This window comes from Anabas testudineus, chromosome 2 (assembly GCF_900324465.2).
Source record: "Anabas testudineus chromosome 2, fAnaTes1.2, whole genome shotgun sequence".
Taxonomy (NCBI): Eukaryota; Metazoa; Chordata; class Actinopteri; order Anabantiformes; family Anabantidae; genus Anabas; species Anabas testudineus.
The window spans coordinates 20,733,539-20,750,320 of record NC_046611.1 but is presented as its reverse complement, the minus strand read 5'-3'; the positions used below and the strand labels follow the sequence as shown (position 1 = coordinate 20,750,320).

General features: G+C 36.9%; 1 protein-coding gene across 2 annotated transcripts; it reads right to left on the bottom strand.

Annotated features, from left to right (window-relative positions):
- Positions 1 to 8,531: 8,531 nt before the first annotated feature.
- On the bottom strand, positions 8,532 to 14,259 carry cdv3 (carnitine deficiency-associated gene expressed in ventricle 3). Of its 2 annotated transcripts, none has more exons than XM_026363096.1 (5): positions 13,835 to 14,259; positions 11,776 to 11,852; positions 11,065 to 11,204; positions 10,656 to 10,818; positions 8,532 to 10,468 (listed from the first exon to the last, which is right to left on the bottom strand). In XM_026363096.1, exons 1-5 carry the CDS (start codon positions 14,018 to 14,020, stop codon positions 10,342 to 10,344), a joined length of 693 nt encoding a protein of 230 aa, XP_026218881.1. In that variant the 5' UTR covers positions 14,021 to 14,259; the 3' UTR covers positions 8,532 to 10,341. The 2 variants fall into 2 exon arrangements, with proteins under 2 accessions (XP_026218881.1, XP_026218882.1); XM_026363097.1 differs by having other exon boundaries at positions 11,776 to 11,849.
- Between the last annotated feature and the right edge of the window lie 2,523 nt (positions 14,260 to 16,782).

Here is a 16,782-nt window from a genome sequence, read left to right as displayed (position 1 = left end):
GGATAGTGATTCTGATTTCCATTAATCATTCTTAAGTTGTATGTTAACTGTGACCTGCCAGGCTTCAGACTTCAATTTTCATTTTGATACAACTAAGGCAAGTGCTGACTGATGAACACTAAGAGTTACAGAATGTCACAGCATGCCACATAATCCAATTTCTGTGAAACAGGGTATTTCATTGGTTATAGATGCTGTGTTTAAAATCCTCTATCAATGGCCGGGTTAGGGTTTTAAAATAAATGTAGAATAGTCTAAGATTAATTCAAGTCAAAAAGGAACATATTTCAACATATGTAAATATGGTTTTTCTATGAAAAATGTCAAATATATGATGATGATGAGACACGTCTGAAACACAATGTCAAAGACCTAGAAAAATCAACAACAAACCAAGCTGAACTTTGATATTGAGCTACAAGTGAATTACAAAGCTCACCTCACTCCCACTACTTCTGTGGACGATAAAGCTGTCGCACGTGCAGTCGAGAGCTCAATTTATTTTCAAGATGAGAGGGTTCACACTGCTCTGTTTGGTGGGATATATTCTTATAGCTGCAGATGCACAATGTTGGAAGGTACTGTCAAGAAAATACCAACTGTTAATCTTGAGTAAATCTTGTCTCATTAGCTTTGCTGGAATCCTAAAAACAAATTATGTGAGCAATTGTTACCAAATGTTTAAATGTCACAATTTAAGAACTGCATTTAACATTATAGGCTTTCCTGTATTTGTTTGCAATACACTAGAAATGAGCTACATATGCTACAAGGTTAAATAATTCTAACATCTTATTAACAGCTCCCAGGTGGTTGCGGCCCAATGGGAAATTCTGAGGTGTTACAAACGGTGGGTATACTTTGTTGCAGAAGGTCGAATTACACTATTTAACTTTCAAATGTTCTTGATTATAATATCACCTGCAGTAGTTTAAGTTTGCTGAGATGAAACATGACCTTTAAATCAAATAGAAGATTAGGTGATCGCTGCTGCACACTAGGTAAGATTAACATCTGATGTTATGAGGAGAGTAACATTTGCAGCTGTCTCACTAAATAAAAGAAAGCTTGCAGATACGAACCATCTGTAACATCCTGTCACTGGATTGGTGTAAATATACCCAAATTTATTTTCTCATTATGGAATTACACAAACTAAGTATTAGACAGAACTAGAAGAGCATTTAATTGTTATCTATATTATTAGATTTGAGCAAATATACATATTTTTCTTATTAAAGTGTAATGCATTTTAATTTCAGGAACATATAGAACTTAACTTACCTCAATTCAAGGAGACAATGCACTTAACTAACTTTCATCAACTAATGATTAACTACTTTATTATAAACATATGAGGAGGAGGCAGGAGAAATCACTGGAACTAATCAACTAATTTACATATCATGCCCACATTACTAAAGTTATTTTCGTGTTCGTCAGAGGAATGATACTATAGAACTAACTGCAAATGCTGTTGGGATCAAACCACCAGAAGATGGAAAGAAGGTAAACTGTTCAGAAATAAGAGACACCAAACTACAAAAATAGCATCCTTAAATATTTATGAATTTCTCATTTCATCTTGCAAGACAAATGCTGCTAATCCAAAGAACTACAAAATCCGAGTGCTACTAATCTCAGTAGAATGTTTTACAGAATGTACATACATGTCAAAGTGTGTACATCAGTTCACTGGAAATATTTTTCCAGTTCATCCAGTTCAATATTGTTCATCTTATGTTTTCCAAATTAAAAACTATTTAAGAACACAAGGAAGATGGCTCACATCAGCAAATACAAATACATTTCAAGGCATAATGGGGAGGCAACATGATGAAGATAAAAGGCCCACCAGATAAATTCATCATTCTGCTCCACTCATTATCTTAGGGGGTTGTGGGGAGGGGAAGTCCGGACATTTATTTCCATAATTGTTTGAAATTCTCCTATTATTTACACATTGTTTTCTATGAGGTCCACTCCAAAAAATAATTTCAAGTTTTACACCTTTTATGATAAAAGTAAATTAAAATAATTTAGTCACTTTTGTAGTTTTCTTATTACACCTACCAACAGATTGAAAGTGGTAATTTATCTTAAGAGTTGTGTTTGTTTTCCAAGTCTGACATTGCTTATTACTTTTGATTGTACTGTATGAACAATAGTAAAAACATCAGTCAGCCACACTATTGTGGGGATTCCTTCATTAAAATTGTTTTTCTTGTCCATTGCAATAACAACCACCTTAGCAGAGATACAATGTAGCTATTGTTAAATTAGTAAATAACTATTGTAGCTCAAAACAGATTACGAGCCAACATTAGCCCAGTGTTGCAATGGCATTTGTATTTGTTAATGCAAGTTTATCAGTTTAAAAAGTCAATTGATTATTAGAAAACCCTATTGCAATTAAGATGGCAAAACTAAAAACTGCTGTGCTGATTAAGGAAGTTTCCCCGGACTAGTTGAGGATATGCAACATCAGCAGTTTTGGATTATATTTATATTTAGTAACTTTTACCCCAAGTGACTTAGACTTACACAGGGAACACACACCAGGAGTTAGGATTCAGTTTCTTTCCTGTTCTATCACCTGAGCTACGGGCGAGGAATTTAATAAATCAACCTTCATCTAAAACTCATCCATCAATTGTTGTTTTGAGAAATGAAGGCTAATACTTATGAAAAGTCACCAAGAAACTGAAGGAAGAAAAGGTTAAGTACAGATACAGGTTTAGAGTATTTGGATCACTAAGAACATTACTGAGATGCAGACTCAGGGTGTTTTCACATCTTGGTGTGTTTGCTTTGGTCTGAATCAGTGGATGAGTTTGTAAACTTGCAGCTTTTTCCTCTTGGTTTGGTTTCTTTCCACACTTAGAAAAATCCAAGTGATGCTAAAATGCATCATGTTAAATCACACAAGAATGTTCTCTCCGCTTATTGGTCAGATGTGTCTGCTGCGGACTGAATGTTAATGCATGATAGTCATGCAATTATTGTTCATTACGTTACATCACCTGCAGAGTCATCAGACAAACTTGAGTTCGATTTAAACAGTCTAAAGTCTGTAGATGTGAAAGCACCATCAGATTTAGGCATCAAGCATGGTGAAATCAATGTGATGGTCTGGGGCTGCATTGGTGTTGGTAAGGTAATGCTGCTGATGACACAAACGTTTAACTCCAAGGACTTTATCTGTTGAACACCTTGCACTGCACACCACCTGAATAATAACATCCCTACAGTGAAACATGGGGGCATCACGTTAATTTGGGGGCTTTGTAGTGACAGCGACAGGGAGATGGGTTAGAATTGACAGTGAGCAGCACAAAAATGTCAATTTCATCAACTGAAATACACCTACTTAGGAGTTTTATTGCAGTTGAGGTTTATTTGAATTAAACTAGAAATGGTTTGGGCTCATCATACTGTACAATTGGCTGTTTTCGATATAACACAAAAAAAGCATGTTCGAAAGTCGGTGTCAATGTCCTTTGGGAGCAGGTTAATAAAATCAACAAAAATGTTGGACTTTGATAGTAAGCCACAAAATTCAAACTACTCCACCTACTAACACGAGCCACATAAAGCAGATGCAGAGAGCAGAGAGCACAGAGAGTCCAATTCATTGTCAAGATGAGAAGGTTCATGTTTCTCTGTTTGGCTGGATATATTCTGGCAGCACCAGAAAACCCAGAAAAACCTCCATCGAAACGTAGCCTGGCAAATATGATGCAGGTACTGTAAAGAAAATTAACTTATTAAAAATACCATCACTTAATGTTCTGTTGCTTCAATTTCATTGCATTTGTATTTTTATTTATTACAAAAGTAATTATATTTACTGCAAATACTGCAAATACTGTTCTTCACTTTACTTCACGTTTAAATTACTGTGCACTGATGTTAATGCAAACCTCAAATTCACAAATGCAACAAAAGGCCCTACAGATTTGAACATTGCAATATACAATGTTGTTACAATATTACAATATAATAGCACAATATTATAATAGTGCAATATTACATTAATAAAAGGACATCTAATTATTTTCTTATATATTATAATATTTGATTATGTCTAACTTTATATTAAAAACTACATCTTAATTTATGTAGTGAGAATATCTCCCTCTTACAATTGTAGATTGTAATTTCCCAGGTGTGCAATATTCTGTCAAGGAAACACGAAGATGCCAAAATTAAAGCAATATAGTCCAAACTTTAGAGGAGTCAGTATTTGTCAAAACAAATAAACATGATGCAAGTTATACTATAATTAGCCCTTCAACTGTAGAGGGAAATTTATTCCCATGTATACTGCACTAAAAATGAGTGACAATTATTGGATTACATATACAATTCCAGTTATTTTAGTCTTTCTTTGCTTCCACGCAAATTTTAATTGTCATTTTGTTACCGATTTGATATTAAAAACAAATAAACAAATCTGTGCAGACCTATATAATAATAGATGCATGTCACTTGTAGGACTTGATGAGCAAAATGTGAAATGTATACCAACTAAACATGTTTAACTCCAAACTCCAAAATCTTTATTTTCAGTGGCCCCCTGGTACTACAGGTCCAATGTCAAATAAGGATGGGTTTAACACAACAACCAAGTCATCAGTGGTGGGTAAACTTTCTTAGGTGAGATTACACTATTTGAGTGTGATTTCTCCACCAATTGAATGCTTAAGTGAGAGGTACGGAAGATTAGGAAAAAACAGGGACTACACATGTGGTCACCGAGGGCACTACCAGCTGCAGGGGCACCAGAAGGGGGGAAAAGAAATGGTTTGTAATTGAAGTCTGCATTTTTAATTACATTGCTAAAATGCACAGCAGAAAACACCAGTCCTTTCCAATCCTATTTGCTCACTTCCTCCTACCATCATGTAAGAATAAAATTACAGCTTATACAACTTACAGCAAGCTAAATGTTGTTGCAAATGCAGACTGTTGTATCATTGGATCTGGGTAAATATTTACTTATTTGAGTGCAATGCCTTCTGATTTTAGGCACCAGCAGAAAGTGGTGGACACAACGAGACAAACCATGTACGTAACTTTCATACAGTAAACTAATAATTAGGATTTTCAGCATAGTGTAATATGACTGAGACAAAGTGTTTACATACAAATGAGTAAATATTTGATTGATGTTTGATGATTAGTTTAATCAACTGATTAACTTATTTATATATCATGATTACATCACCATTAAGTGCTGTTATTTGTATTCTCCTTCAGTGGAATGGTACCACACAACCAATTGAAAATAACTACGGTTTCCCACCACCACCAGCTGATGGAGAGAAAACTAAGGTAAGAAACTGTCACAGACAACAAAATACAGCGTTGGAGCCCTTAAATAAAATAGCACCCGAAAGAGGCCAGAGTTCTCTGGGATCTTGTATGCAAGTAGATAAACAAAAAACAAAAATCCAGTTCATCATCATTTTTAATTGATTTATATTTTAAGTGTGGTAAATGGAGGTTAAATCTGAGTAATTAAAAGTAGCCTCAGAACAAGAGTTGAAAAATGAAATTGTAAAGATACATGACACTTATACACAATTCACGCACACAGTAAAAAAGTGAACACTAACTGACCACGAGTAAACACTTTCACATTTGCCAACAAAGGTCTTAAGTTAGACTTTGATATTAAACTAGAGCTGAAGTTGAAAACACTTTTGCAATGTGTAACTATCAGAGTCCACCTACTGACATGGACACAGCTGAACAAAGGGCCATGTAAGAGTTTTTTTGTGTGTTCCAGATGAGGGGGCTTGCACTGCTCTGTTTGATGGCATTTATTCTCACTGCTTCAGTGAGATCTTTTAAGAGTAGCAAACTTTAATTGTCTAAAAATAATTTAAACTGCTGCGCTCTGACTGACTAATTCATCACTCAACAAAGTATTGCACTTCGCTTCTTTCTTAAAGTGCTTTAAATGGGACTAAGACAAATGTAGTCTTTATTCTTTCAGACATTATTTAGTCTGCTGCATATTAAACATAACAAACACAGGACTAGAGCTACAGATTTAATCATACTGCTGCTATCTCTATGAAACTGGTTCAATAATACTGATTATTTTGAAACATCCTACAAGGTCAAAGACCTTGCAGAAACAAAATAAACAAAAAGGTAGAGGATATTAGTGCAAACACTCAGTGTTGCGTCACTGGTTTACAATTGCATATATTTTAAATTCATGTTATATATTTCAATTTCAGGTGCCTAAAGAAGACACAGTGCCAAGAACAACGAAGAAACCAGTAAGTAATAAAAGTGCCAGCAGGACAGAGGAAACTGATATATTCAGATCACAGAAGAGACTTAGTAAATAGTGGAGGGTGACTAGTAGTAGATACAGCAAAAGCTGAAGGGTCATTACAAGAAAAAAAAAGTATAATATGACCAGTGAGGATCTATGGGCTTGGTGGTGCGACTACAATGCAACATTTAGACTTTTAACAACTATAATTTATTAGCGGAGACCCACCACACACACACACACACACACACACACACACACACATAGTGACAACAGACCATGGATGTATCCAGCGTCCACATTCACCTACACGTTAATTCATGTTTCTGCACTGACCCCGATCTGTGCACCTTCGATTCAGCCATAGTTTTTACACTGTGATGATAACACAAAAATAAATTACTTTTCTAAGCTCTTAAAACACCATAGATTAGAAGCAGAAACTGAAAAAATGCTTTTTAGGCAGTAGGGTTTTTTGGTTGCAGTACCACAAGTAGGCATCTAGTGAGGTTTGTAAACAGACATGTACAGGAGAAGAAGGATGAGTCATAAAAACATTTCTCAGAAAACATGACCATTATCATCACAAGTCTGCCTATATTCAAGTATATATATACACATATATACTGTATATAAACATTTATATAATATGTTTGCGGACAATAACTAACTTTCAGTTGTCTGCTGCTTATCCTAGAGAAATTAATTTATTATTAGAAATGGCAAAAAATAATAAAATATATTTCGAAAGAAATATTCATTTTCAATTTAAGTTGCTGTAAAAACCGTAATTTAAGACATCTGCAATGCAATTATGGCTAATAAAAGTTCATATTAAAGTATCTTTAATTATTAATTAAACGTTAGCAATGAAGCTAACGTTAGCAAGAGTAAGTAACTAGCATTACCTTAGCAGACGGTGAATCTGTCGCTTGTTGAGGATCTGTAACAAACCAACACACTACAGTGGTCATTTACGGCTGCCTAACTGAACCTAACAAACCAGTGCACACAAATTTGCAGTGGTAAACTTCAATCTACCGTTACCGTGATTAACTGCACAGCCATGATTTGTCAGCCAGCTTGCTAGCAGGTCTAGCTAGCATAGCTAGTTACCTTAACGGCTCCCGCCTCGTCCTTCATAATATCTAAGTACAGATGCCGCAACACAAAAAACAAACAAAAAACATTATATTTTCTGCACTGTTGGCCAGATAAAACAACACGGTGGGATATCAAAATGATTAAGTGCTTTTTTTAAAATGTCTAAATAAAATATACATTTAGGAATATATTGAATTGGAGAATAGAAATACAAGCCTGTCTCAATCAGAAGCTGGTTTCAGTATAAGGAGGGTTAACATAGCCTATATTTATTATCTGCAAAGAGTTATTTATTAAGTTGCCACCGAGTTTCATACTAATTACGGACTGTTGACCCACAACAGCACTTATTTCAGATTTGATTTCTAATTATCAAATATTTTGGGAGTAAACTTGATTTATCAAGATACATATTACATAAGTACTTTCTTTTTCAGAAAACTGGAGTCCATTGGCACCCCTTGAGTAATAAACATGCTTCACCAGGGGATGCCACCAAGGTATAAAACTATTTGATATTCACAATTCACATTTATAAGATGTTGCAAGTAAAATAGCATTGAACATGAAAAATGTTGGCCGTCCTGTTTTTGTTTCAGAATATTGAAGTCCACTGGCACCCCTTGGGTAACGAACATGATTTTCCACCTGCACATAGTGATGGAGATGCAACCAAGGTATAAAACTATTTGATATTCACAGTTCACATTTGTAAAATGTTGCAAGTAAAATAGCACTGAACATGAAAAATGTTGGCCGTCCTGTGTTTGTTTCAGGACAGTGGAGGCTTTTGGCACCCAATGAGCAATGTAGATGATTTTCCACCTGCACCTACTGATGGAGATGCGACCAAGGTATAAAACTGTTTGGTATTCACAGTTCACATTTGTAAAATGTTGCAAGTAAAATAGCATGGAACATGAAAAATGTTGGCCGTCCTGTTTTTTGTTTTTTTTTTCCAGGGGAAGGAAAGCTGAAAGAAGACACAGCAGAAGGACTCAACAGACGGCAGAAGCAGATCATTTACTTACTCTGCTGGTGTCACTGTCACCTTCAAATAAACATTCTAAGTCTGTTGTATGAGAAAATTTTCTTTTATTTGTTAATAAGCTATCGTTTTTCCAAAAAGGAGCCAAAACCTTTGATAATTTTGAGAAATGGTGGATAAATGAACGCCTTATCTGACAAAATGAGACACCACAAGAATCACGTATGTGATTATAGATGGGACACAAGGTTAACAAGTATTGAGCTGACAGAAGGAGAACACATCTGCTGGAAAATACACTGTGTAGATTTTCCCAATTTTCAACATCACAGATTCAGACAAGACTTAAGTCACAAGGATTGCTTTATTTTTTGTGTTAGGCTCTTCTCTTTTTTATCACAAATATTATCTACGTTCACCCAAAGTGTCCCCACAGGGACCAGAACTCCCTGACATATTTTATGGAAAGGACAGAAACAGAAGATAAATCCAGTTTTTCTTCAACTTTCTAAATATAACTATGCTTGTAGTAAAAGAAAGGAACTTTTGATTTTAACAGAGTCCCACTGATTTGCTAGTGGATAGTATTCTGTTGGCTTGGTGACAATTTGTATTTACAGACAAGTAGTCTTAACTCTCTGGAAATGACGCACAGCCGGTCCTACACGCAGGGCTGAGACAGTATGATCATCTGTGAGGCAAAGTACGGGTTAAAAAACAATCTTAAAACTGGGGATGCGTTGTACCACTTTATGACATTATGAGCAAACAGCCTCACAACCATAACAGGTTTGCATTTTGAGTGGTTATCTATCACTTAGTTGACGGTGTAACATCTGTGAGCATCTGCTATCAAACCACAGTAAAGCGTTTGTTACCAAATCAATGGATTCAGACTAGAAACAAGCTTTAATGACTCTTTTGCTGATTTTCTAGTGAGACCAAAATCAAACAGCTGATATGAGAGACAGTTAGTAGTAATCACCAGGCATACTACAACAGCACTACAGTCTTGAACAGAGGGATTTTTTTTCTTTTATAAGTTTTTTTTCACAGAGTGGTGAGATCCATAGGCAGGCATCAGCCCGTGAGACAACAAGCAAAGTTCTCTGACAAAGCAGTTTCTCTCCATCAGTAAGGCCACTTTATATAGAAATTATAAATGAGGACCATAACCTAACGCTTCTTGTCCACCGATCTTTGCAGTGTCATCATCATCATCATCATCATCAACATGAAGGGAAAAAACAAAGCTTCAAGTTTCCAAATCAAAGAGCCTGATGGCCAGCTTGTATGTGGAAGGGGTTGGTGTTTGCCCCGCTCACCACCACAGCAATAAAAGAAACGCTCAGTCTACACGGTCACCAGCTATGATGCTGAGGTAGTATCCCCACTCCCGGAACCCCAACCGCAACTCAAAAAAAAAAAAAAAACAACAAAAAAACAACAAAAACAAACAAACAAAAAAAACACCCTTAACATAACCTTGTGCGATTGGGTTATAACGATCTTGCAGAAAATAGATATTTTCAGTTTGTAAAATCATCTTGGCCTAAAGTCATCTTCAATCCTCTGTGGCTTTATCGAAGTCCAGAGAGAAGTTGTGCCACACAACTGCTGCTCTGAGTACAATCCACAAAGGACAACTATGTTGTCTTTTGTTGGTGCTGCAGTGTTGTACGTTTGGGTGTATTTTGCTAATTCCTTTTCAATTATTCCCTCTTTCAACAGCCCCTTCAGATGTAGTCCTTCCATTTTGCCAACCAAATGTATGTAAAATGTGTTAAATGAGTATGTATGTGTATGAGGCTGTGTGTTTGTTTGAGAAGCCAGTGTGGTGATGGTGGCAGCTTGAGCTCTGTCAGGACTGCGGTCCACACAGCTGGAATACAGCTTCCTTCAAGGGGCTGGGCCGGACTGCGCTGGAGGGGCCAGGGAACAAAGGGGAGTGGCTCTACTTATCCCCCAGGATAGCGTACTGGTTGTCAAGCTGCAGGTGTTGCATAGATGCGCCAATGGCCTCTTCTCTACCACGATTCCTGTGTTTTACAACTTCAAAGGTCTTCTCCATTTCTCTATCCCTAAAACAAAGAAACAGTATTTAGAAAAATATTTTATAGAGCAAACAATAATTCAATTTGAAAGACAGGTTAACTATTTAAGTTATGAATGATGTTTGCTGTTCTGTACAAACATCTTATTGCATCAAGGTCTCATACATGCTCAGTCATCCAACCAACAAACCACACTCACTTAAAATCTACTTACTTGCGTGTCTCCACATGCTTGGCGGTGGCCAGTAAAGAGGGGAACTGTGTGTCACTGAAGATCTCAGGAGGGCCTTGAGTCGGGCCTCGTCTGGTGGTGGTCAGCCGAGCCCCTGGAGGGCGATATACACCAGAAGGCTTTGCCTCAGGCACCTCTACATCCTCTGAAATCAAGCAGATAAAACAGATTACTCTAATTCAACAAGACTCCAGAAGCACATCAAAATCCTATGAAAGCAATGAAAACTTAGAAACTATAAATTCTGGAAACTTGAGACACAGCCCTATTTCTAACAGGTGAACAATGGCTGCAGGTCGATTAACTGAAACAAGCCTAGTGAGTGTAATCTAAACCTGTGCTTTAAATGTAACACAATTTATTTGTGTTACATGCAACTTGGTTAACTCACCAACAAGTGCAGCAGGAGGAGGAGGAGGAGCAGCACCAGACTTATTCCAGGGCCCAGACACTTTGTCTCCACTGATCAGAATGATCTCTCCATCCTCACCAACTTCCTCCTTCTCATATTCCTCCTCCTCTTTTTCGTCACTGCAACCAACCAAAGGACAGAGAAGTTAATCAGAGATGATCACAAAATAAGCTGTATTAATTCCACCAGTTACAGATAGTGAAAATCATAGGGAGGGAGACAATAAAAGGGGAATCATTGTAGGCTTGAGCTTCTTTTGTGTGTTTCCTTAAGACCCTTCCCTTTTGTTTCTGCCTGCATAGGTTTAGGGAACCTCACAATGACAAAATATCAGACCAGTTTTAACTATTGAGCAAATCTACTCGCTTGTATCTGTCTGTGCTCATCCACTCAACACATTACATCGTTTGTATGCACCTGAATGGCACCATTCAACACATTTGCTTTTAAATTAATGGTTTGAGACATTGCGTTTCTTTGTCAGACCACCCTGTCATAATGGCAGCAACTTAAACTACTTATCTGTCTGTAAGGGAGTCTTTCGTTGGGCAAGTTCTGGTACTGTTGCCAAAGTTAGGTATATTTGGGGAAAGATAAGAGCCAGTAACTTAAGTATGGGGACCATGTTAAGATGACAAAATCTGTGCACCCAATAAGTCATGAAAATACATTATACATTTTTCTTCTCACCTTATCTGTAAAGCTTGGAGTCGGAGCCCACTATAGTCCACTTCTTTATGCTCAAACTCTTTCCATTCCTCATCCTCCTAGGCAAAAAGAGTTCATTAAAATTATATCATAATTATAAACAACCACCAGTGTAAAAAGTTCGCTTTTAATGCAGCTTTTAAAGGGAAAGTTATAGTAAACCAAAATTAATTTGACCCAATTCACCATTATTTTCTAATCTAAAAAAAGGCACACACTAATATTTCATTGGACCACCTTTAGCTTTGATTGCAGCATGCATTCACAGTGGCATCGTTTCGAAAAGCTTCTGCATTGTCATAACATTTATTCCCGCCCAGAGTTGCAATAATTTCTTCACAAAGATCTTGTATTGATGATGAGTCTTCCTCCAGCACATCCCACAGATTCTCAATGGGGTTAAGGTCTGGACTCTGTGGTGGTCAATCCATGTGTGAAAATTATGTGTCTTGCTCCTTGAACCACTCTTTCACTATTTGAGCCGGTTGAATCCTGACATTGTCATCTTGGAATATGTCCGTACCATCAGGGAAGAAAAAATCCATTGATGGAATAACCTGGTCATTCAGTATATTCAGGTCGTCAGCTGACCTCATTCTTTGGACACATAACGTTGCTGAACCTAGACCTGACCAACTGCAGCAACCCCAGATCATAGCACTGCCCCCACAGGCTTGTACAGTAGACACTAGGCATGATGGGTGCATCACTTCACCTGCCTCTCTTCTTACCCTGATGCGCTCATCACTCTGGAACAAGATAAATCTGGACTCATCAGACCATATGACCTTCTTCCATTGAACAGTTCTTAAACAGTTTTAGTAGTTTCAATAATCTTCTTAGACGATTTCTTTGCTTGATTCTCCTGAAACAGATTAACATCTTTTCCACAACCACAGTATGTGTCTTCAGACATGGTTGTTTAAGAAATGAGAAGCTACTCAATCCATGCAGTAATTATCCAACAGGAGGTTCTTATTTGCTTATTTAAATCCAGGTGGTGACTTGTTTTTGGACTGGCAGTGTACATTACTTTAAGTCTCAACTCGCCTAAAACATACTCTCCTATTTGTCACACCCTTATTTCATTATTTCAACACATGCAACATATTGTCTATTTAGACTACAATAAGAAATCACACATCCTGCTTGTCCAACATGGATATGAGTAATAAATCAGTTACTCAGACTGAAGTGTGAAAGCCTTTAATGTCAAATGCATATCTGTTAAATCAGGACATACATTAACCAAAAAAAGCTCAATCTTGTTTAAAACCACTTGATATGTGGGAAACCTGTGAATTTAAAGATAACAATCAACATTTTTAACATTTAATATTATTCCAGCTGTTAAAAAAAAAAAACATCTGGTCACATCTTGTACCCAATAAACTGTTACCCAGGCAATATCTGTACCTTCAGTGAACAACCTATTTCACTTGACTTGCTATAATTACCCGATCTATGTCATCTATGTCATCTATGTCATCTATGTCATCTATGTCATCTATGTCATCTATGTCATCTATGTGTACATTTTTGAGTTGCAAGATTGTTAAAACCAAAAAAGAAAAAAAAGGAAAGAAAAAAAAAAAATGTGACAAATGGCGGCTCGGCCTAGCAGGGAAAGCCACGATTCAAAGAGGAGAATGACAGCTACCTCACCAGGGCACTAAGCCAGGGTCACTATGTCAAATTTATAGTCCTCAAATGTTTACACATATTAAGGATATGATCTGCTTTCGTAGCTCACCCATTTAAAGATCCCAGAAAAGCACAAAAAGCCTGTTATGTTCATTTTTATCTCCTGTCAGAGTGTGTGCCTGGGGAAAACATATGCTAGCTACCAACTAACGTATCTGCTTTTAGTCCAAATTTACATCTACGTCGTTTTCATAACTGAGTGAAATGTTTGAGAGCTGTAAGCGATTTGGCTTAATATAAAAAGGAAGCAAATTGCGACGGTTATGCAAAACTTGACAGACGCCGGAGTCTGGAAATAACGCTGCTAAGGCAAAAAGTTACCGGAGAACAGCATTACCTTCTCAATCTGTGCGTCTTGATTCTCGCTTTTTGCCGATTTTTCTTTCTCCTTCTTGTTTTTTTTCATCACAGCAGATGCGGGCCCGGCTGCAGTCTCCTTGCCCTTCCCTTTCTCTTTCTTCTTCTTTTTATCCCGCTTGGCAAAGAAATCATCCAGACTCTTCTCTGGTGGTGCATCCGCCATTTTCAAAGAGCAACGTTAACTAGTTAGCTACCCGAGCAATGACAAATGTGAAAATCCGCTCTCGGAAAGTGAGGACAGCTGGTCAAACAATCAGAGGAGACGGAACTACTCCTTATTTCAACGGTTAAACTTCAGCAACAACCTGATAAAAACGTTCAACCCGGTTTCCTGGCTGAATCTTTAGCTATCCTGTCAACCATGCCATGCACGGGCTATTTGATAAATCTGTACCGTTACCCGGAAAGACTTGAACCCTGAACCGGATACAGTATGAGCCTTAAAAATAAAAGTCACAATATTACTAATAGTGATTGCTAATACTACTAACCAACCTTTAGTTAGCTGTATTTTATTTTTATGTGATGTAAAAAATTCTGAAGTTGCACTTGTTTTTTTTATTAATGTTGGGGACAGATTAGTGTATAACCTACAGTTTTGTTTTACATCAGATATTTCAATTTTTAAACTCCCACATGGATTTCAGGAGAAATATTCCAAGATTTAGTTTCCAAAAAGTTATTAAGTTGCTTAAGTTATTAAAGGGCATACAGTCTTGCAATATAACGTAACTTCTTTGTAAATGTACATTCAGCTTTCAGTTTTTTGTTTTTTTTATTTAGAAAGGTGTTAAATATAATTATAGAGTAAATAGGGAAGATGTAGGTTCCACTGTAAAATATGTGTGTAAAGTCTTTGAAATCTGTAAAGATAATTTAACATTAACAACCTCATGTAATAGGAACACTAATTAACAGGAATGTGTTTTTAGTGTACCCCACAAACTGCCAGCTTGGACCACACTAGCCAATATTTGACTATATTTAAACACATCACAGATCTTTATATAACACTCACATCAAATTAAGCCTATCTTCAGCAGTAAAGCATGCTTGTAAACACATTATGGAACTGATGTTATATCCCCAGAGCTGGGGGTCACTTAAACACTGCTGCACAAAGAGAAAATCCCTGCATCAATGGATGTGCTGTGTTCAGCAAAACTATTTACACTGCTTTGTTATATATCCAATAGGTGTAATATCATGTGTACTGAGGTTTATTGCTTAACATTCCTGTGTGCCCAAAATTAATGTGCCAAGGCAAAATAAGAGGTGTGTTTGTTGATTCAATTTAGACTTTTTTAGGGAACAAATGAGACAAACAAAATGTTTTTGTTTGTTTTATTGCTCAGCAGTAAAAAGTACAGTGTATACTACAGTACAAAAAAACAAACAAACAAACAAACAAAAAAAAAACATAATGTTGAACACTGCTCCACCGTGCCACTAAACATTTTGTAAAATATCCACTTTTTGAGCGTGCAAAACAATAAGCCCAGCTGTGAGCATCCAATGCAGCAAATATCAATATATTTAAACGTGTTATTTACTATCACTGTTTGAATCAGTGATTTTATACCAGCATCTCACAATGCAGAAAATCTTTAGCGACAATAGAGGCAGGCAGCATTGATTATAGAATAAAACTGTAGCAATGCAATAGGAGAACAGGTGAAGGAAGGACCACAGGTCAACCGCCTCTGTATGTGCTCACAGTAAATATTCAGCAGACATTATTTATCTCAGTGTTTTTATTGATCAGGATTTTTGACAACCTCTAACACATATTATGTGAACCAGCAACTAATTCACAATCATTCAACATTTCAACAAACACAGCTTGCGTTGATGGACAAAACACATTATTCATGAAGGGTGACACAGTTGCAAAGGTTGGTCTAATAGTTTCCTACAGCGCTGAGAAACTCTTTCTCAAACTGGACTATAACCAGGAGCCACTTTACGATACAGACAATAGACAAACAGACAGAAACACATACAGAGGCACACACACAAACATACGTACACAGAGAAACACATAAAACTGAGCTAAAAGTGATAAAAAGTCTTGTTTGATTTAAAGTAACAGTGATATTTGGTTAAGGGGGCAGCACGTTTGAACTCATCCGTCCACACTTTGGACACTCATACAGTTGCTTACATGTACAAAAGGGGGCATTCATACACGCACATACTCATATATAAAGGGCCAACATAAGGAAGTAAGACATCTATGTGGTCCCTCTTAAGAGAAGCTGGTGACACATTAGGGGGAAAGCCATATTGCCCATCAGTTACATGTGATGCACCATCTCTCAAAACTGATGCATGCAGACCATTCATTTCTGGGCCCGTGTTTATCAAACTGCGGAAAGATACAAGTTTAAATCCAATTCACTCCTCCTCTGCTCCTGTTTAGAAAATTAAGAATAAAATGTCATAAATGTTTCACAACGTGCAAGCATCTGAAATTCAAGACTGCAGAAGTCTCTCAAAGCTACAACAGGCTACTTTTAGGAATCAAGCCAGGGCTTCAGATACTGACCCTGTGCTAAAACCAAACATGCAGCGTCAAAGCCGGCAGCATCTCATAGAAATAGGCATGGTGCACTTCCACGTCACATGTGATGCACAGGGTTTGACCTTGTCTGACTGGTTAGTAGAACCTAATTCCTTTTACCTGCCAGCAATATCATGTTTTCACAGCACCTCTCCACATTCATATAAGTTTTCTTATCTTTAAAAAAAGGTGTAGCTTTAGGTTGATTAAGTGTACACCAACTGCAGTACAGCGACACTGGTGAGCACACACTTGCAGTAAAAATGTAAAAATGTTCATTTTATGATTAATAATAAGATAGTTGTATATTTCATAGACATGTAGGGTGAAACTAGGATGTCATGCCACCTTTTCCTTTGTTG

What these genes read in the sequence shown, in the direction of transcription:
- cdv3 (XM_026363096.1), bottom strand. Translation starts at nt 14,020, where the DNA reads ATGGCGGATGCACCACCAGAGAAGAGTCTGGATGATTTCTTTGCCAAG. An exon ending in TCCTCCTGCTGCACTTGTTG is followed by an intron (nt 10,819 to 11,064) that starts GTGAGTTAACCA and finishes GCTTGATTTCAG; the next exon opens with AGGATGTAGAGGTGCCTGAG. An exon ending in AAGCATGTGGAGACACGCAA is followed by an intron (nt 10,469 to 10,655) that starts GTAAGTAGATTT and finishes TCTTTGTTTTAG; the next exon opens with GGATAGAGAAATGGAGAAGA.